This window comes from Phalacrocorax carbo, chromosome 5 (genome assembly GCF_963921805.1).
Source record: "Phalacrocorax carbo chromosome 5, bPhaCar2.1, whole genome shotgun sequence".
NCBI classification, from domain to species: domain Eukaryota; kingdom Metazoa; phylum Chordata; class Aves; order Suliformes; family Phalacrocoracidae; genus Phalacrocorax; species Phalacrocorax carbo.
Window position 1 is genome coordinate 58,834,517 of NC_087517.1, and position 22,140 is coordinate 58,856,656.

General features: G+C 45.0%; 2 protein-coding genes across 6 annotated transcripts in view; one reads left to right on the forward strand and one right to left on the reverse strand.

Moving 5' to 3' along the window:
• The window catches only part of DENND2B (DENN domain containing 2B), a 184,687-nt gene extending 170,607 nt beyond the window's left edge, over positions 1–14,080 (reverse strand). For 3 of the 4 annotated variants that reach the window (XM_064452672.1, XM_064452671.1, XM_064452668.1), the window contains exon 1: positions 13,958–14,080. The gene's annotated coding sequence lies outside the window, so the exon portion shown is untranslated. Of the gene's footprint in view, positions 1–10,280; positions 10,404–13,957 lie in introns of all 4 variants that reach the window. The other variant, XM_064452669.1, reaches the window with a different exon arrangement.
• A 3,155-nt stretch (positions 14,081–17,235) lies between these two features.
• On the forward strand, positions 17,236–22,073 carry AKIP1 (A-kinase interacting protein 1). 2 transcript variants are annotated; one of them, XM_064452678.1, is made up of 5 exons: positions 17,236–17,379; positions 17,967–18,044; positions 20,490–20,603; positions 20,921–20,971; positions 21,876–22,073. In XM_064452678.1, the coding sequence occupies exons 1-5, from the start codon at positions 17,257–17,259 to the stop codon at positions 22,017–22,019; spliced, it is 510 nt and encodes a 169-aa protein (XP_064308748.1). In that variant the 5' UTR covers positions 17,236–17,256; the 3' UTR covers positions 22,020–22,073. The 2 variants fall into 2 exon arrangements, with proteins under 2 accessions (XP_064308748.1, XP_064308749.1); XM_064452679.1 differs by lacking the exon at positions 17,236–17,379 and adding an exon at positions 17,452–17,522.
• Positions 22,074–22,140: the final 67 nt, after the last annotated feature.

Genomic DNA, 22,140 nt, shown 5'->3' on the forward strand with positions numbered 1-22,140 from the left:
CAGGACTGTGCTCTCAACTCCTTGCTGGGCCACTGAGACATGTCTTCTCTGTTCAGGGGACAGATGCCATACGCTGAATCACAGAACCAAATATGCTCTTGGGAGGTCCCTTACCCACATAGCAAGCCTTTCCCAGTGCTGTTTAGCTCATGAGAAACTGTTTAGTCAGAAAGTCTTAGAGGACCTTGCAAAAACTAGCTTTGCATCACACGCCTTGCTTTGCCAAACCCACTCATCCTAATTCAAAGGCAGATTCCACACTGCTTCCAATCCTGCTGAAAAATTTACATTTTTCTTTAAGCAAGGGTAAAACATTATCATACTGGGATTTTTTTCACTCTTACATTCAACGGAGTAAGAAGTACTCCGAGAAGCAGGGGAGTGGGATACGGGCTACTTTTCCTAATGTGTCTCTCAAACATCATGGCAGAAAAGACTGAGATTCAGCCTGATATTAAGGAAAAGCACTGTAGGTGGTCATTGCAAATTCCAACCAGGACCACACTCCACGCAGTGCAGCAGTCCCCCAGGAGCTGCTTTCTAGACAAATAGAGCAAAAAGCCAATGCATTAAAGGTGTTGGTTTTTTTACAACTGCACTCCCAGGTGGACAACAACTGGGCATCACTCAGCCTTACAGGCTATGTAACCCTGATCTTGTTAAGTATCAGCCATGGAAAAACGTACGTTTGTCCCCACTTTTCAATTCATTTGCTGTTGCTGCTAAGCATAGTAGAGAAAACTATCAATGGATCAGGTTTCTAAATGGGAAACAAAACCACTGGGAAGATCTAACTTCATTTGCACCTTGTTGGGAACTTTTTTCTTTCCATTACTTTACTATCCTCTTCTAAGAAACTCAGTAACATGCTGTTTGCATGCACTTTAATACACTTGTATTTTTCTGAGATTATGCAAGTATTTACATAGTTCAAGGTTTAAACTTCTATTTCCCCTATCTTGAACAACATCCTTTACAAAATATAAAAGACAGACCCATTTTTAGGATTTTTTTTTCTTTCTCAAAAGAAAAAAACAGATGGGGTTTCAGTCCCAAATATGCAATTGGCATTTTTCCCAGTGTAAACACATGCCCAAACCGCCTGAGGATGGAGCAGCTGTGGGGCCAGGGGGCAAGTCACAAACTGCCTAAACCAAGGAGACTTTGCAGAAGTGATTCCCTTAGGCCAGAGAGCAGCTCAGAGGAAAACAAGGAGCAAGTATACTAAAATCACCTCCATTCAGTCTCAGATACGTGAGTTGAAACCACTTTCTGTCTCTTTAGTGTTACTTCTTTTCCTGTCTGAGTCAAAAATTGCCATCCAGCTTGGCCTGATGTTTAAAACATCTCCCACCATCAGCTTACAAGGAAGGGAGAGAGTTTCCAGGGTAGCAACATATCTAGTATGGTACTGAAAGAAAGTTTTGGTAAATAAAATGAAGTGCTGTCATAAAAGATCAGCCAACTCAGCTCATGATCCAATCTCTGTGGAAATGTCTACATGAATGTAGAAAAGGACCAGAAAAATTACTGGGGGAGGAAAAGAGAGCTGCTCCCTTAGCCAGCCTGCATCCCTTCCACAACAGAGAGGACAGGATAGGAAAAAAATAAAGAAACAAAGACAAACTAACCACCACACACAAAAACTTACAGCTGTGGTACCTCTGGTACCAAGCATGAGTAAAAAGACACTGCAGAAAACAAAGCACAGCTGAGGGTGTAAATAAAGCTTCTGTTACCTGCTTATTCTCCTTCTGTATTTTACTCACATAGCTCAAAAAAAATTTGACCCAAATGCAATTTACATGTACAACAATGTATTTTGGAAAAGCTGCAGTCAGGTTTGCTTCAGGGGCCTGAAATAACTCTAGCAATTCAAGCAGGTGGCATATATAAACAACTAACAGAGTTCCCACATAATCCAAGGGACTGAGAAAGAAATAAGGTTATTCGAAAGGTTTTTCAGATAAAGTATTATCTAAAACCCCATTTAACCTGAACCTGAAAACTTTAGAGCCCAGTAAATGTGCAAGAGAGACCTATACACCATTTCCTATTAGATGGCTGCCAAAAGATTTGTTACACATGTAATAAAGCAGTAAAGTAAGGTATTCATGTAGCATGTTTAACTGTAAACATGTTTGTACTATTTTGTTTAAATGCAAGTGCAACCTGATAGATGCTACAATTACTGGACAATAGGAAATATGATGAAAAAATGTAAGTCAGAACTACCGCATCACAAAAAATAGCTTAACAGTGACCTTGCACAGTTCTGCTTTAATAGGCTTGTAAAACCTGTATGCTTTGAGCCTCTAACAAGAGTGCCCAGCTAGCAGTTGGTGAATTTTCAGGTGCCTTGGAGGGTCCAGCTACTTAAAGGGAGTTGTCTTGAATACTCTTTGCCATGTCATACATCACTGCTATTCCTTCCCTTCAGGGATTCACCTCATATTTAGTAAAGGAGCATAGCTGCAGCTCCTTCCAACGTCAACACCTTTTCTTTGCTTGGCTAGAGGTGTCAGTGCAGAACAAACACAAGGTACTGCTGCATTCCTAAGTTCAGAGCTCCCCGAGTTACATGTACTTTTCAGGCTCAATCTTCTGCTCACTGAAACTTCACAGTAAAACTGCCATCAACCTTCAGAGTGCAACTTCAGCCCATCACATCTTTCCCAGGATAGGAAAGGACCTGTGGGTGTTGGTTGACAGCCGGCTGAACACGAGCCAGCAGTGTGCTCAGGTGGCCAAGAAGGCCAATGGCATCCTGGCTTGTATCAGGAATAGTGTGGCCAGCAGGAGCAGGGCAGTGATCATGCCCCTGTAGTCGGCACTGGTGAGGCCCCACCTCGAGTACTGTGTGTAGTTTTGGGCCCCTCACTACAAGGAGGACATCAAGGTGCTGGAGTGTGTCCAGAGAAGAGCAACGAAGTTGGTGAAGGGTCTGGAGAACAAGCCTTATGAGGAGCAGCTGAGGGAGCTGGGGTTGTTTAGTCTGGAGAAGAAGAGGCTGAGGGGAGACTTTATTGCTCTCTACAACTACTTAAAAGGAGGTCGTAGCGAGGTGGGGTTCAGACTCTTCTCCCTAGTAATAAGCGATAGGACGAGAGGAAATGGCCTCAAGCTGCACCAGGGAAGTTTAGGTTGGACATTAGAAAAAACTTCTTCACCGGAAGGGTTATCAAGCATTGGAACAGGCTGCCCAGGGAAGTGGTTGACTCTCCATACCTGGAGGTATTTAGAAAAAGGGTAGACATGGTGCTTGAGGATATGGTTTATTGGTGGACTTGGCAGTAATAGGTTAGCGGTTGGACTCAATGATCTTAAGGGTCTTTTCCAATCTTAACGATTCTATGATTCTATGAAATGCAACAAAAACAACAAAGGCACACACCATAGCAAAGAGCTTAATTCAAACATCTAGTAAACTTTTGCTTCTTTAACATGCAAATCTCAGGAATACGTGGAGAGATGTCAGTTATGCCCTTGCAGATGCACAGAGAAACTGAGCTTGCAAATAATGGAATGACTTAGAGGCTTTCTGAGTGAGCGAACAACAAAACAGGGAACAGGGCAAGAGATTTGCAAGCTAGGATCTCTTTACCTCAATTTGCGTCTTTCTGTAGACATTGTACTTAACAGTAGTTGCTTCTGAAAAAGAAATTAATCCCTTTTGGAGAAAGATGAACATGCTCTTCTTTATGGGTCATTATTCCCAGAGCGGATAAAATTCAAAGGGATAAGAGTACAAAACCACTGACGTTAAAGAGAAAAGCTGTTTTCTTCTGAGTTTGAGGACAAAAGTAAAGCAGACGTTTTGGGGTAAAATTGTTTTAAGGAAGAGGTACTTTTCTGTTTCAGTAGAGATACATACAGACACATATAAGTATCTTTAATACAAGGAAGACACTGAAACAATAAGTTTTTGACTTTTGCTTGCAACACTTAATCACATTCCTAACGTGAAGATCCTGAGTTCCATCTAAGAAGAGCATGTGGATGTTTTATGGTTAAAAAATTAGGCCAAAGCCACGCTGAGGATTTTTGTATGTGGTTCAAACTTGCTTTAATGGAAAATGAGCATCTAACGAGAGTGACTTAGAAAATCTCAGCAGGGTTCTACAAAGAGACCATTTTTTTATTCTATTTGAATCTAGCCTGGTTAAGGCTTTGTATAGAGCTGAGAAGTCATAAATAAAGACAGGAAATTGTGAAGGCAGAAAGGGTCTTTTTTTCCTCCACTCCCTGCTCAAAATGAAGTTTAGGGATAACTGAAACATCTGCTGTGCTAACTTGTGTATAAAGGTTAATGTCTATTTACATAAATAAAAAGGGGTTTGCAGCTAATTTAATCAGCACACTTTCATGGTTTAACCCCAACTGGCAACTAAGCACCACACAGCCGCTTACTTACTCCCCACCCCACCCCCGAAGGGATGGGGGAGGGAATCAGATGGGTAAAAGTGAGAAAAATCATAGGTTGAGATAAAGACACTTTAATAGGTAAAACAAAAGCCGCATGTGCAAGCAAAGCAAAACAAGGAATTCATTCACTGCTTCCTGTTGGCAGGCAAATGTTCAGCCATCTCCAGGAAAGCAGGGCTCCATCACGTGTAAGGGTTACTTGGGAAGACAAGACACCACCAGTCTGAAGATCTTCCCCCTTCCTTCTTCTTCCCCCAGCTTGATATGCTGAGCATGACACCATATGGTGTGGAATATCCCTTTGGTCGTTGGGGTCAGCTGTCCTGGCTGTGTCCCCCTGCCAGCTCCTTGTGCACCCCCAGCCTGCTCGCTGGTGGGGTGGGGTGAGAGGCAGGAAAGGCCTTGACTCTGTGTCAGCCCTGCTCAGCGGTAACTGAAATGTCTCTGTGTTATCAACACTGTTTTCAGCACAAATCCAAACCATAGCCCCATACTAGCTACTGTGAAGAAAATTAACTCTATCCCAGCCAAAACCAGCACAAATGCTACTTGGAATATTTGTGAAATGATATGGATAAATTACTATCTTTTTAATAGTTATGATAAATATACTGTACATAAAACGTAAACCTAGGCTGGGTGCTGATGTACAAGAATGTGTCTTTGCTTCTTGTCATGGATTGATATGGGGCAGGGGGAGGAAGAATAGTATATACCAGGTATGACTCATTCCCAAAAATCAAACATAAGTAGATACAGAAGAATTCATGCTTTTCATATTTATCATAATTTATCAAAAATTATCATATTTTATATATATATTAGTCCATTAATAAATATTTGAGATTACATGGTTAAGAAACATGGTATTAAAAGCCTAAACTATCCTGTTAAGTAACTTCACTTGAAATCACCTTGAAGTTGGGGGGGATCAACAAAGAGAGACAGAAAACTGAAAATGGAGAGAAAAGGCTTTATCTGTTCCCAGTATTACCTTCCCGAACTTTCTTATCTGTATTGATGCTTTCCTTATCTACCAAAGTTATATGCAGTCTTTCCTTCATTCACATTCTGTTAAGTGCTTTTAGATTTACAAATTAAAGGATGCTACAGATGCTACACTGCTGCAATCTCTCATCATCTTTCTGCCATTGTCTGAATTTAGCCCATTTTTTATAGTCATTTGCCCTATTCCAGAAACCACTAAACCTAGTTTTCTTCTGAAGACCTCATTCTTCAGATTCTTAAAACCCACATGATAAAGCCTAGAGATTAAAATAACATATTGCTATTAGCCCCGATATAAGATTTCTGCATCCAGTTTTCAGAAGTTATGGAGGTAAGCCCCTTTGTTGTGTATTAAAAAAAAAAAAAGGAAAAAAAGTATCTCTTGCATGTCAGTGAGTATAGGATCAGAAAGTCTCTCACTGACTATCCAACATTTAGGGACATGGTAAGCCTCCACAAAAAACTTCTTTTAAAACTGCTGACATGGACTTGCCTTTTACTTTTTGCCTAATGGCAGGGTAGGGGGAAGAGCTGGATTCAGAAATAATTTGAAAAGTCACAGCCAGAAATAAAGTGCTTGGTGAGGAAGAGTTGAGTAGACACTGCCTATATGCTGTGATAATTCACCTGGTCCAATCACGCTGCTTTGTGTGGTCTCCACCCATCTAACCTTTGGACTACATGTTTGTGTGGGCTGGATAAGCAGACGTGGTTGCCAACCTGTACTGCTGCAAAGCATTTGGGAAAGGGAAAAGGAAGTTTTGGTCCAAGACAAAGCACTAAGCTATCCAGAGCTGGATTCCTGGTCTTTTAGCTATTTTCCATGGGCTCATGAATATGCATGTCCCTCAAAAGTCATTAGATATTTTAATTTCTCACATGAATATACCACTGAACTTAATTATTCTGTTTCCAGAGCATACCTCCAGCCTGGTAGCCCAGGTACACTTCTACAGAGTAAAAACCTCTACTGGCTTTCCAAGCTTAAGAATAGGCCAGAATCTTCTATCATACCAGTCTATCCACAGTAGTTCTGGGTCAACAGTAGTATGCCAAAAACTACAGTCTGGTTCATCACACACGCTCCATGCATAATTATGCTCTCTACTAAAAGTAATGATAATGGATTGAACGATTAATCTTCAAAAGAGAAGTTGGTTTCACCCAGGGCAGAAAGTAAATTCTCTCATCTTTCTTACAGGCTGCGCTTTTATGCTAGGTATTCACCTTTTCACTTTTTCTGTTGCCAGAAATATCACAGGATACAACAATCCACCTCACTGAAAAGATAAGACAATCGCTTCCCTTCAGCCACATATCCTGGGGAGTGTCCTCCCACCAGGCGCAATCTCATGGAGGTGGATGGATAAACAAACAATGTATTTTTCTCATAACTTTTTACCCTCCACTGTTATTCTCTCTGAAGCACATGCTTGCCACTGAAAACTTCGTGGCTCTCTTACTGTTTTATTTGGGAGACATCATTTAGCTGCACATTCATCAACTTCTCTGTTACTTTCTCAAACTCAGAGATAACTGCCTTGCAGAGAGAGAACTCAATGGCAAACAAAGCCAGAATTAAAGCTGAATCTCAATCAAATCTTATGTGACAATGGTTTTAGGGTGCAAAGCACAATCTGACATCTCTCTTGGCATTCCACTAAGTACAAATCTGAACATCAGAAAAAATGGCAAAGCAGAGGAATATGTCACCAAATGGCTTCTTGCAGCTCAGATAGCTGCTATCAGGGAATGTCTGTGACAACAAGAAGCCCCAGTGCTCACAGGCGAATGAAGAATCTCTCTGTCACGATTTATCCCCTTTGTAGGGCCTAATAAACCCCAAGCCACAGTTAAAGTAGTGCCCACAAAATCTAGACCTCGCATCCATATACAGCCCAGGTGCAGTGAAAGCACAACTATAGGATATGACACATACAGTTTTTGGAGTGCTTTGAGAGAGAGGCTAAAAGGAAAAAGAAGAAAAGAAACACACAGAGAAAATCCAAAGAGAAAAGAATGACAAATGTTTTCCTGGGAGCTAACAGGCAAGCTTCCCCAAAGCTCAGGGGTTTAGATGAAGCTTTATTTACATGTAAAATGGCAGGACTCTCAGAGCCCTTGCTTCTCTTGAATTTATTCTTTTCTAGGGAGTTACCTGTGTTGTCTAAGTTGGCAGGGCAGGCCAATGAAGATTATCCTCAACTCACCTTGGCACTGCAAGAGAAGGTAGCTGTGCCACATGGCAATATCCCCCTTCGCTTCCCAGGCCTGAGGACATCTCTAGAAAGAAAGACCAGTTCCCCTGTTGGCTGCTCTGCAACTGTGACAGCAAAAGCTTCAAAGGGTCCTACACAAGGTGTTCGTTCACAGGATAATAAATTACTGAGCCAATCAGCAAGAAACCCCGCAGCACCAATCCCTGGCACCGGGCAGGGCAGAGCCTAATGATAACACCTGTGAAAGCAGGGAGGAAGGCTTAGAAGATATCCTGAGACCTGTTAATACCAAAAGGTTGTGCCATTAAAGCTCAGGAGTACCCATGAGTGTCATATGGGCTTTCAGACAAGACAGGTGCTGAGGAGGAGACAGCATGAATTCCTAGTACATGTCCTTGGCTTTCCTTGCATGGAATATTTTTTTATTTAAACATGTCAATTAAATAATTCAGGATATTTACTCATTTCCACAGGAGAAATGGTAAGGGATGCATCCATAAAACACTAACAGAGAAATATGCATACAAACCTAAAGGTGCATGAATTGCATTGATGGGTACTGAAGGCTGTTTTAACAATTGGAGATTGTTAAGTAATATTTACAAAAGGTCTACAGGGAGGTTCAGATTATTTTAGGCCTTTTTCTTCTGATCCCTTTCTGTCCCTTCCTACTCTGATCTTGCCTCTCAAGTCAGCCATTTCTTACACAGTTTGAGTGGCATGGGGGATGTTCTGCTCAAAGACTAAAGTTAACAATATAGCAAGGATATAGCAGGCAGTAAAATGCAAGCTGTGGTGTGGAACTGCTATCCTATTTGCAACTTAACAGTGGAAATAATCAGAACCTGCCATCACACAGGAGATTTGGTAAGCTTTTGCACTTTGTGGATCTGCCATATCTTCAAAACAATATTCCTGGTTAATGAAGCTCATTTGAACAACACTGGCTAACTGGATCTTGTGAGCCTAGAGACAGGATTAAGAGACGAGGCAAACTGGAAACTCAATCATTACAATCCTGTAGCACAAACAACAAGCACTTTCACACACAGCGAAGCAATATGCCCCATTTTTCTTTAGCACGCTGTACCCACACAGGAAGGTCCACAGACTTCAGGCCAAATATATTTCCCTCTCCAGTGACCTCGAGTGATAAGAGTTTCCACCAGGACAAAGGATCAAAATCATTAGAGCTCCTCATTCATTCCACCCTGTCTTGTAAAAACTATTTGCACTCCCTCAGAGGAGTAACAATGTTGAAAGCAAAAATGTCAAGAGACAGATCCATCTCCTGACTTGAAGGACTTCTCAGAACAATGAACAGAGTCCATGTCTGGAACATCTGCTCCTCGCTGAAAAAGGGTTGTGAGATCTTCCAGGGCAGCCCTCCTAAAGTACTTTGGTCTCTGCCCTAATACTTGGAATAACAGGCTGAGCAGGGAGCTTTGCACAATGCTATCCGGTTAGCCTCTGTCCCCTGCGATTGTGACTGGGTGTCTCATGAAGACAACCAATATTTTTCTTAAGGGGAAAAAATGCAAACCATTAATTCAGTGTGACGACCCCATCAAAATGATTAAATGAATAATAGTACTAAAACTTTACACAGAGAGTGTTTTTAATAATGTGGGAGTTAGGGAATAATCTTAAATGTTTCAACTCAAAGACCTGACTTCCTGTGTTGGCACCAGTGCTAACACTAAATGTTCATACATCAGGCATTTTTACATCTTCATTTTAAAGAGAAATCAGGAGACAGATATACTTAAACTGGAATAACATCCCGTTCCTGTGTGTGAGAACACACTCAGGGCGCATTTCTGACAAAAATCTCACTGTGCTTTCAGGGTGTCCTTAAGGACCTCTCCATTTGCACAAATTCACTGAAGTCTCAGCTACACTGCAGTGGCTGACAGGTTTTCAGCAGACAGATACAGCTCAAACACACATATCTTCAAAGAATGGTGAAAGGTGGCATTAAAAATGAATGCCTACTCTTTTCCAATATTCTTCAACCTAACAAACACATCTCCAAGGTCAGAAGTTTACAACAGAACATATCAAAAGCCCTGGCTATACAAATTATAACATTCATTTACCTGGACAGTTCTACCTATCCGGTTCTATGCTCCAGATAGAGAACATAGTTAGGTTACTCTAAACATGTTCACTGTGGTTTAAGCTAGCATAGTCTTCTTCCAAACAGACCTCAGCTGATGAGTAGGAACCCTTACTGTAACTCTTTGCGACTCAATCACCTCTATCTATAGTCTCAAGTTCTCTGCAACTGAACTATCATATCTAATTTCAAACTCTGGTTAACAGCAACAGACCCAGATAGAAAGGCATACTCTAGTTTGTGGTAAGGTGGACTTCAGAAAGTTCAATTGCTAATGCAAAAAAAAAAAAAACCCACCCACAACTTTCAGACTCAGTCCCTAGTGAATAAAAAGCTTCTAAAAAAATCTGACAGCTGTTCAAAGCCTAAATGAATGAAAAGATTACTTAAATCTGATTCTCCATGAGCAAACATCCCCATTGTTCAAATTAGTCCTCAAACTTTATTTCTGCACACCCAAACAGCAAGGACCAGGAAAATGGTAGCTACAGAGGGAGGTAGATCCTCACCACAGCCACTCTCTACCAGGGCAGAGCTCTAGAGCAGCACAGGAGACTAGAATTTCCAGAGTCCACGCAGCACCTCTCTTCCATGACATTTAACTTGACACGTCTCACCAGCATAAGGCATTTCTACATGAAAAAGAAGGAAGATACAGGAAAAGATTTTGCAGTCAGATTAGGGCTAAGAGTGACAAGTACTAACTCTCAGCTGATGTACGTACACCTGAAAAACATATCCAAAACTCTTCCCATAAGGGGGAATTTCAGGTCTTGTAGGGTGTGATTCTCCAAGGCTTGGCAAAGCCACTTATAACCTCACTAAAGTTCAATATGACTATGACTGTTTACAAGCACAAGGACTAGGCCAAATCGAGAATGTAAATATTTGGATTCAGTTCCCCAAACTTGCCTCTATCTGTACTGCCCGCTAAATCCCAACTGCAGACCAAAAAATCTAAGACGCAACAGTTGCACACACTTTACAGCATAGAGACAAAACTAAGACACATGGCATTCAGTACTGGGGGGGAAGTATTTGTAATCTAAACTGAACTTGTGTTAAACAAGACATCAATGAAGTTTGGACAGAAACTCGACTCAGTTATTATTTGGTACATTCTGAAAGTCTGATCAGTCCAGATGTTGGTCCTCTGCCCTGCAAGAGACTGGGTTACATTAGCCATATCTAGATTACTCAAGACCCCATAGACAACATGATGGACCTAGCACACAGTGGTAACTTTGACCTAAACCATATTCTCTTAAGCCATCAAAAGCAAGTGCTTCTATTTTCTGGGCAGATGAGTTGAGGAAAGTCTTCTCTGGATCCAAAGTAATTTATTTCGCAACCTCAGTCCCGTATTCAGAATTGATTTAGGATCCCAAATCACCTTGAGTTCTCACCAGACACGCTTTTTTCCCCCCCCTCTTTTTTAATAAGATTTACCCCAGTTCTTTTCGCTATAGGTAAGATTGACAGCCAGGGATTCATTCAGGAGAGTTGTGACCTCCCACAAACACAGATCCCAACAGATATACTGCATTCTCAGCTGCCAGTTCCCAGTCCTTCTCAGAAAGTGTTGAATGCCTTTCAGTCCTACATCTCCATTGCAGACACTCACTGGAGGGAATCAGAAAGCCAAGCAACTCACCAAGACCAGGATTTTACTTTTTTTTATATGATAAGAATTTGGTTCTCCTCGCCCCTACTACTGTAAACTAACAGAAAGTCCATCCTCTCCCTCTTCAGTTAAGTGGGAAAAGTACAAATCTGGTTCATTAGCTTTCCTCAGCTGTGGGAAACTTGGTTTCACTCTCCAGTTAAAAGCAGGCTCTTCAGCGCATTTCACAGTGACCTCTTCACAAGGGTCTAGTATCATTTCTTTAAATGCCCCTACACTAAAAATAGTCCTGCTTCCTAAACATGAGTGCTTAGCAGTTCCAGGCATTCCGAGATCCTGCATTCTGAGATCCTGCATACCACTTTATTTTTTTTAAACTGGCAACATTTATTTAACCAACAATTAAAAAACAGGAGGCCCAGCCGCCCCAGTGATTCTTCCCAGAGGGTCTTAGATGTTTATGAAACACAATGAAAACAATAAAGTGGATAAAATCATGCTATTCCATCAAGTCCTTGGCAAGACTTTCCAACCAAGAATAATTTGGCATGGTACATTACAGTCAACAGATTACACAATGGTTTACAGGGTCACCAATAATAAGGGGTCACATGGTCCTTAAAGAGCTACAGTATATATTAAAAGTCGCTTGCTTAAAGAGAAGTGGCAATACTTGGTCCTGAGCTCCTTGGAGGAGATTCTGGCAGCCACAGTACAAAAGTGCTGTAAGGGTAGAAGACTGGAGGTGCCTACACTGAGTGATCTCACTGGGGGAGTTTAGCACCCTGAAGGGAGCAGAAGAAAGCCAGGCCAGGCAGGACTCCCTTATTTCTGCACATGAAAGGAAAACACATGTTATGTACTTTTAGGAGGACAGTCTCCATGCTCCAGTGAGGTTCAGCACCACCCACCCCATCATTCCTCCCCAAGAAGCCCTGCTCCCCACTCCTCCATACTCTCAGAGGTTACAGGTTCCACCCCAGAAGCAAGATGGCAGTTTTCTGCCAGTCTAGTCAGTCTTATCAGCATATAGACTACAGTGTTTGACTATATTATCAGGGAAATTGATAAAGTAATCATATAAAGTCATCGTAATTGCTTAAATGTGTTGCAGTTTTCCTTCAAGTTACTAATCTTAAAGCAAGAGGGAAATGAATGGTCAAAGCCATAAATCTTACCCTCCCCCTTCAACCTGGTAACAGATCTCCTCTATGCCACCTGCATAGCCTGATCATCAAAAGCAAAGTTAAATTTTGACATTCCTAAACATACATGATTTCCTCAAATCTCACCTTATGCATAAAATACTTTTACTTTTACTCTGCTAACTTACCCTTCCACTATATGGAATATTTCCATCTACTGACTATATACAAGCCATGAATAATCAAAACATTATCAAGTCTCAAAGGCAAATCAACCTTACTTCAGTTTATCCTACTCTGCAGCATCAGAAATCAGACTATAACTAACAGTTTCACCCTTTATCTTCCACAGGTTTTGATCACTCTAGGTGGTTTTTACTGGATTATTCAATATCTGACTGAAGTTAAAGACTGACTACTCAGAATAAAAATGAAAGAAAACCTATTACCCAAAGTCAGTGCAACAGTAGAAACAAGAGTATGGAAAACACTACTGTTGACATACTCCATGTCTATATATATATATATGCATTACACTATGCGCCCGTCTTCATTTAGCTTGACTACTAAAATCTAAGGTACATTTGAGCAATAAAACTGAAGTAGACATGAGAAGGCACTTTCATATGTAGCCGCTACTCTTTGCGGTGACCCACTGCTCTTAGTAAAGCAAACGCTTGGTATTAAGCCAAGAGTAGTACATCTGATTTTCCCACCAAGTGAACTGCTGAAGCAGCTCCCTTAGCTCTTCAGCTAAATCTGTCTTGGGAGCCTAAAGTCTTCCGCTGGAGTCCAGGTGGCCCCTCTACTCTTTTCAACACTCGTGCAAGCATTACAGTCGGCTAGATAGACGATGTGAGTGGGCGCTGGAAGGGAAAAGAAGTGCCACTGCTCCCTGTCTCCCTCCAGACCAGAGCCCCACACTCGGCGGGCTGGCTCCCCAGCCCGGTTAGAGTTAACCCGGTCCCGCCGCGGCCGTCGCCCGGGCTCTGTCCCTCCGGGACGCCTCTGCCTTGGCCACCCACGCAGGGAGAAACGTCCCGTAAGGCACAGCAGTGGGACAGGGCGCACAGCGCGGGAGCACCCGTGCGGTCCGCAAGGACTCAGCGCCCATCTGTGCTCCCCGCGGACAGGGCAGGGACCCCCACCAGCGTCGCGGGGCCGGCTCACACCGGCACTGCCGTCGGCAGCTACATCGCCGCGGGGGCTCGGCAGCCCGGGGAGCCCCAGGGCCCGGGCAGCCCCCACCGCCGCGCATCCCCGGCCCGGCCTGCCCCGCTCCCGGGAGGCGTGCGGCTATCGGGGCGCAGGTCCGGCGAGCCGGAGCACGACCGATCGTTTCTCCCCCCAGCCCCACTCCCCTGCCCGGGTCCCCAGAGGGGACCGCCAACCCGGCAGCGCGGCTCCCGGCCCTTACCAAGACGCACAGGGGTGCGCTCCCTCCGCCGGACGTCGACAGCCCCCGTCCCGCAGCCCGGGCGGTTGTAACGTATTTGGAGAAGCTGGGAAGAGGGAAAGAAAGGGGGGAGGGAAGGGGGAGGGAAGGGACTGAGATCGAGGGAGAGAGAAGTATGCGAAGGCAGGAAGTGGAGACGGCCACGGCCAGTGCGGGAGATTAATGGGAACCAGTCACCCAGCAGCCAACAAAGAAACCTGCTCCCCCAGCGCAGCCCGGCCCGGGCTGCAGCCCCACCGCGGCCGGGCAGCCCCGGGCGGCCGAGGCACCGCTCCCGCCGGCAGCGCTCGGCCCCGGCCGCGGCCTCGCAGAGGGGTGGGCGCCGCCCCCCTCCCCACGGCCCCAAACCCGGGTCCTGGCCAGGCGGGAGGGAGGGAGCAGCCCGCTGGGGCCGGGCAGGACCGGCCGGTCCGCGGAGAGATGCGATGAGCAGAAGAAAAGGAGAGAGCCGAGCCCCCCGTCCGACAATCTTCTTCCTCCCTCTACCCCGGAGAAGCGGTACCGCTTATGTTTTATTTTAAAAACTGCCAGTTAAAAAACTCCTCTCCGCGCGGAGCCGCTTGCGAGGAAGAAAGGCAGGAAGGAGGGAGCGAGCGGCGCTTCCTGCGCTCGGGCGCCCAGCAGATGGTTTCAATCAGGGCGCCGGGGCCGGGCGAGCGCCCGGTGCGGCGGGGCGTCCGCGTTCTCCCAGCTCCCCGGGCTTCCTCCGGAGCAGGCGTGCCGGTGGAGAAAGCGGGGGGAGAGGGAGGTAGCGGCGTGCCTCTGAGCTTCATCCTGGGTACCTCGGTTCAAATCCAGCCCGCTCAAAGCAGCTACCGAGAGCAACTCTGTAACACGCCACTCCCGGGGGAGCCGGGCCGCGGCCAGCAGGCCCCACGCAGGGTCCCTTCCGACGCCAGGAAAAGGGGCTGAGCGTACCGGAGCGGGACGAAGGTCTCCACTTGGGGCAAGCACTAAAGCACGCTTACTGTCCACAGGCTGCAAACAGCATCGTGGGGCCAGCTCCCTGGCACGCCTGTCCACGTGCCTCTGCTGCTTTAGCTGATGCAAAACCCGCACAAGACGTCCGATAGGGCCACAAAAATTATCCAAGGGCTGGAGCACCTCTCCTGAGGGGACAGGGTGAGGGAGTTCGGCTTGTTCAGCCTGGAGAAGAGAAGGCTTCAGGGAGATCTTATTACGGCCTTCCAGTACTTAAAGCGGGACTATAGGAAGGATGGGGTCAATCTCTTTAGCAAGGACAAGGGGTAATGGTTATAAACTAAAGGAGGGTAGGTTTAGACTGGATTTTTTACGAACTTTAAGCATATGCTTACTTTCCTTCCATTGAAAGCAATGGAACTGAAATGGTGCTCAGCGTTAGTCATATGCTTACTAGCTTTCCTACACAAGGATACTTCTCTGAACTCAGAGCAGAGTACTCAAGATAAACTGTTCTTGGCTTTCTCCACCTCATCAACAAAATGAGATACATTGTCATGAGATATTCTGTTCTATCATTCCATACAACAAGGAAACCTGATGTAAACGTCCAGCATTTCACAAACCTCCATTATATTTCAAAAGAGTGAACGTACAGGAAGTGAGGGTAACTCTCATCTGGATTCCGATGTGAATGTGTGCTTCAAAGGAAAAGCTGTTTCAGCTGTCAGCCTTCTTGGGACAGATGTATTTACTCAGCTGCAAAAGGAGTACTGTGTCACCGAACATCAAAAAATGGTGGGAGTTTAAATTTCAACATACAAGGAATAATTTACCTCCTGAACAACAAGCTACTGCTACAAGTACCTGGCAGGAATATAAAATGAATACAATTTTCTTTCCCCATTAGGAAAACAACATAGGAGGGCCTTTTCAAGCATATTTCACAAGTGCAGCAAGATAGCAAACCCATCCGCCTCTCCAGGAGACCAATGATAACAAGGAATGATGCTCAAAGGTGCTCAACTTCCACTTCAGCAGGCAGCCGTCTGTTCTGGCTGCTTCTCCAGCACATCAAACACACTAACATTGCTTTTATCAAATATTCTTTTTCTCTCCCATTTATTACATTGCATCCAGTCCCCCAGACCTCAAGCAACTGGGCAACTTTGACCACAGGAGACCCAACCTAAAATTAAGTTGTATTTGAACACAGAATTGGGGCCTTCGGTGTGTTTTGATCAACAAGCAGCCTGTGAAGAACTTGTTTATTACAGGAGCTGGCTGCTGCTCTGCTTAAGCAACTGGAAGATGATAATAAAATGTAAACTAGGAGAAGATTATTTTTCTTGCTTGCCAAACAGATTACAGCTAGCAAAGCTCCACAAACAAGAACGAAGGACTTCAAAAAGCAGGGCCTACTTGTTAACCTTGGCCATACTGCACTTAAAGAAAGTTTATGCCCTTATTTTGCCCTTCCTACTGTCACCTCAGCGCAAGCTAGGTTAGCAAAGCCACTGCAAATGGCTCTAATGTACATGTAGCCACAGTCACTTTCCAAGCCTGGTCGGTAGTTCTGAGCCGCGACAGCAGCCTCACACACTGCTGGGCTGAGGAAGGCCTCACACATACACGCTGTCCTGCTGGAAAACCCTCCCAGGCCAGACACAGCTCCCAGGGAGCATATTTGCCTGTTTGTCAAATCTTAATTGCAGCAGGCCAAAACACTTTGTGCTTTCTTTTTACTGACCAAAGCAAAAGGGCTTTGTTTTGGAGGGCAAATGCAACGATAGTTTGCAGGCGGTCTGACCTGGCTGCTCACCTGATGCTCTGCCCTCTTACCAATACCTGTTTCACTCAGCCAACCGTCACTACGTACTTTAATTATTACTTTGTACCTCAAAAGTTTTAAAAAACCCCGCAGGGAGTACTGCTTTCCACTACAGCGCCCACAGGGCAAAGCCCCCTGAGCACGCCGGGACTCAGCACCCTTCGGCTTCTCTCGGCTCTCTCCCATCGTCGTCCGGCGCCTCACCAGAGCACAACGGCACCACTAGGAGAAGCTCGCGGAAAGCCTGCCCGGACGTCCCTCCCTAGCCCGGGGCGGTGGCTTTACCTCAGGGTAGGGCGGGGCGGGGCGCCGGCCCGCCCCAGGCATGAAAGAAAAACAAAGACCCCTAACCTCTCCACAGAACTGGGCGCTCGGAGGGCTCTGTCCCGGCTCCACCGGGCGGGGCAGCGCAGCACTGGCGGGGTGGGGGCGCCCCCTAACGGCACCGGGGAGGTGGGCGGGGAGGGGGCGCGTGCGCACTGTGACGGCGGGCGGCGGCGGCGGCGGGATGGAGGGGGCGCGCGCGGGCCGGACGGCGGGGCTGGCGCGCGCCGTACTGGAGCGGGCGCTGGGGCGGCGGCGGCGATGGCCGGCGGGACGGCTCTCGGCCTCGGCCTCGGCCCCGGCCCCGGTCAGTGCTGCGGGCGGCGGCGGGGCGGGGCGGGGCGGGGCGGCGGCGGCCGTGCCGGCTGAAATGCAGCAAAATGAATGAGAAGCACCGAGGAGCTGCGCCCTGAAATGGTGGCGGGAGAGCTCCTGTCCTGCAGAGGCCTAGTGCGTGTGTGTACGCGCGTGGGACCGGGCCGTGGGTGTGCTTTAGCGAGCTGGAGGTGTTTTAGAATGCGTAGCAGTTTCACACTTGGTTACTTCTCCCTGCGCTTTAGCTAGCCAAAGCCAGCGGGAAACGGTCGACGGCACTTAACAAATAAATTACCAGTGCTTTGCAGGACGGCGGAGTGAGGCGAGCTGTCCGCCCGGTGACCTCCGGGGTGTAGCAAGTGCCTTGGTGTTGCCCGGTGTGCGTGGGGGGCCTTGCAAGGCCGGTGTGCTCGCTGCGTTAAATCTAAGCACCACAGCTGTGAGCCCACATGCGGCTGTTTCACCCTAGAGGCAGCTTCCAGCACTGGCGAGTGTTTTGCCATTTAGTCACCTGACACTTTATACCTCTAAGCAACAAGCACCACGCTACAAGTTACAAAAAACTGTCTTTAATTGCAGGAAGAAGATTCAGAACGTCTCAGTGCAGCATTTGCTTCAATTGTGAACTTGATGAATCAAGCCACAAAGGAATGTGAGGTGAGGTTTTACCTCCAGACCTGTGCAAAGGGGAGTGTTTGTGATGTGCCTGGCAGAAGCCTGTTTGCACTACTTTTGCTAAAACTGCAAAAATTAGGCTTCGCTTTTGCTCATTGCTTGGCAAAAGCTTGGCTAGTGAGCCTGCAATGCTGGCCTAGATTAAGAAATTTGAGGTATTTGCCGCCATGTGGTAGGTTTCACCAGTGTTACCCTGACCAACTGGGACTGCCTTAGTTGATAAACATCACTAATAGCATTTTTCATAGACAGTACCAGTAGACTAGTACAGTTTTTCAAGGTTTCTCCACTTGGGGGAAAGGCAGTATGGTTGGAGACACAGAAATGTCAGATGACATCACAAATTACATTGTGTCAGCCCCTCTGCAGGCTTGTTGCATGTCACGATGTACAGAGTTGCCTCCAGTGCTGAAAGGTGATTCGAGGTACCTCTGCATCGCTGGTGTGGAGTGGTTTTATAACAGAACAACCCTTTGTTTTCATCATGCCAGCATGAACAGCTCGTGCTGGCTGATAGAGTCAGTGTGTCCTGTCTGGTAGAAGTAAAGGGACAGTTTGAATCTCTAGCAGAGATTGCTTTGTGTCACACATTCACTCTCAATTTAGAGTTGACCTCCTCAGTATTATTCAAGCAAATTTGATTTGGGATGTTCCTACTGGATAAGGAATGTGGGCTCAGTTCTGAGCGGCACTGTATCTTATTTATGATAAGCAGAAATTGAGAGGTATGGCACACAGATGCACAGCGCCACTGCTTTCATGTTGGCTCTCACTGCTGGGTGTCGTGACTCTTCTGGGTAGACGGACCAGGAGCTGGTCTCTGCCAGCTCGTCCTTGTGAATGCAGCCCTGCAGCTCTATTACTGCATTAAAGTCTCTGGAAACTCCATCACTGTTACATTGTATATACCCTTCGGGATCTGTTATCCTAATGCAGCTGGGAGGAGAGTTAATAACAGAGGATAAGTCTTCAATTAAATTAGAGAAAACAGTAGTTCAACACACACCAGATGATTAGCTCTTAAGCAACTCCTTTATCATTTCAAAGCACTGCATACACAGTAACCAGTTAATCCTAAAACAGGCAGAATAGAGTTTTATACAAAATGAAACAAAAATATAACAGTGTATAGAGACTCCTCCTATGCCCTGTGAGGAGTATTAGAGTTGGAACAAGCAGTGGATGACTTCCACATTTATGCATCAGCCAAGACAGTACTGTTTCAGCCATCTTCTACAGAGGAGTCATAAAGGGGCGGGGGGAGCGGGAGGCGGGAAGTTCTCAGGCCCACAAGTTCACGGATAAAGTTTACAAAGTGCAAAAAAAAAAAAAACAACCCACAGTCAAACATGACCATTTAGGCACTTGAATGCAAACAATTAAAATTGTGATTTAAGGTGAGTTGTTTGGAGTTACTAAGGGACCAAAGTTTACCCACATTTCTTTCTAAAAGTTTGATTTCATTTCTTTGCTCTGTTACATCACATGTAAGAATCCAGCTGACTTGCTGTGATACAGAGATGCTCTGTGAAGTGTTATGCAATAGGTCAGAGTATTTGATGTGTTTTGGGATGTAGCCCCACAGTAAACCACAATACAAGCAACCAAATCTGTTGATCTGTGCATAACCTCAAGGAATAAAGCACAGCAGTAGATTTGGAAAAAGGAATTGCTATTGGCCTTATTTTTGTTTAGTCTTGACAGTCAAAGACAAGGAAAATGTAAGTGAAATAAAATAGATTTTTGGAACTTTTTGGTCCCTGTGATCAAAAAGATAACCCTGGGAGGAGTTCTCTGTTGACAACAGGTGGCAGCAGAGCTGTACTCAAGTATTTAATTTGCAGCAGGGAAGATTCAAGGACCTTTCCTGTGGAGCCAGAAAAGGGCTGCTGTGGACTTAAATACAATTCTCACAAAGGCTCTGCTACTGGTACCAGCCTTAAAGACATTTTTGCTTCTCCATCAACTTATTTTTCAGTATTAACATTTTTCAGTATTAACGTTCAGCCTTTAGAGTGCTGCTCCTGCACATGCCCTGCAGAACCAGTCTTCACTGGCTAGGTTGCAAAGCACCTAGGTTGCATATACATCCTATTAAGGAGCCATAAACTATGCTTCCACCAGAGATTTTTTTAAGACCCTGATCGGGTAGATGTTTCCAGAGCATTCCTTCTGATATTTTCATGAATTCAGGTCTGAGGTGTCAGAGAGTCCCTATGTCAGGAGACAGGCATCGAAAACCAGCACTGACAGTTTTGTACCAGAAGGCAGATGTCCTGTGGACATTCAGGCATTGTTTTCATCCTCACATGAGAGCAAACCAGCTAATTAACACAGAAGGTCAGTAGCTGTGAAGTAAATCTGCAGTAGTTGTGAGCATGGCTTTCATGCTTCTCCACATAACAGTCTGTTTCTATTGTTGTCCAGAAGTACTATAGCTTCACGGCAGCCTGTAGATGCAAAGAGCATGAAATCAAACACATCTGCAGATACCATGGCAGGCAAGCAGGGGAAAGAGAGCTGGAGTCCTCTGAAGAAGAGGTAAGTAGGTGGTTTTGGGTTTGATTAAAGGTTATTCCTTCCTTTGCCATGGGATAATTGTTATCCACCTTAGTGTCTGTGATACTTGCTTGCACTAATGTATGTGGTTTGACATCATGGGCGTATGAACACCTGGACTGACCTGAGGCTTCTGTTGGGGCCGGGGAGGCAGAGTAACTTCTGGAGGCACCAATCAGTGTCACATCGGTCCTTTTGTGGAGGGGAAGATTTCATGGATATAAAGCATCCCCCTCTCTCAGGGGCTGAATTTGCCTTTTGTGTTGTATCATTAGAAAATAGTATCTTTTTCTTTCCAGACAACTGAAGCCTCTGTGGCACCCAGTCAAGCTCAAACTTGCCAGCAACGTGTAAGTTTATAGAACACTTTTTTTTTTAAATTGAGGTATAGCATTTTTTTATCATTTTGCATCAAGCCAGTGAAAATCAGTGATAAGGTGTGGAGACTTTGTGTTGGCACAGAAGATTTACCAGTGGTGCATTCACAATCCTAATGTATGTACAGGTGGGCAGTAGAATGGGCAGAGACCTGCACAATGAATTATAAACCAGATTATGGCATTCTGGCACATAACCAGTTAAGAGTCTACTTTATATTTTGGACTGGTACAGAATGCCAAACACTGATTTAAATTTAGGCTCTTGTGAATTGCATCAGCAACAATAATCCAGCAGTTCTCCAGTCTCACCTCATTTGTGCTCCTGACACATTCCCTGTGCTGAGGAAAGGCATGCAGCAAGGCACATGACAGTTGCTTAGCCAGTTATGATTGGCCCTCATATGCTTTCTCTGAAGATGCCTGTTCCTCAAGAATAAAACTTTTTTTTATCATTCAAAGCCTAACACCTCACCAAATTAATCTGGGGAACTTCTAAGCTACACAAGATGAGAAATGTGGCATCTGTACCACAGTACAAATTAGCGGGAGCAGCCTTGTATGGATACTTTCCAGGTTTATGTTCAAAACTGTTTAGGTTGGTAACTTTCAGTTTTGTGAGGCAGAGATTACAGCACATTGATTATTTCCAGTAATGGGAAACATTAAATACCTTGAGTGTCACACTTGCTAATTTTTGTATTGACAGAAACATTTCACAGTTTTGTCCATGCTGCCTGTATATTTTGAAAAATCCTAGTATGTTTATATAGTGGCTGAAATGTAATTTTTTTATCCAAATTCAAAATTTTTATTTTTGTGGGAAATCTGAGATGACTAAACAGTAATGAAACTTATTCCCCCCACCCCGCCAAAGACCAGACAAGCTTCCAAAGACATCTACATTGAAGTTTCTCCTGGCATCTATTCTGTCACAGCAACCTCGGAAGACATGGTGCAGCAAACCCACGTGGTGGATGTCAACGCAGGACAAAGTGTTGATTTAACTTTTTTTCTATGATGTTTGTTATTTTTTGGCAATCACAGGAATAAAATACAAGGCTGTTTTAATGCATGTAATGAACTATGTACATCTTTTTCTTGTTAGCACTTTAATAGTGTCCTCCTCTTTGGGACTCCAT

Excerpts from the sequence above, each read along its gene's own strand:
- AKIP1 (XM_064452678.1), top strand. The coding sequence starts at position 17,257 with ATGGAGGGGGCGCGCGCGGGCCGGACGGCGGGGCTGGCGCGCGCCGTA. Across the intron at positions 17,380-17,966 it reads CGGCCTCGGCCCCGGCCCCG|GAAGAAGATTCAGAACGTCT; the intron begins GTCAGTGCTGCG and ends CTTTAATTGCAG. Across the intron at positions 18,045-20,489 it reads AAGCCACAAAGGAATGTGAG|AAGTACTATAGCTTCACGGC; the intron begins GTGAGGTTTTAC and ends ATTGTTGTCCAG.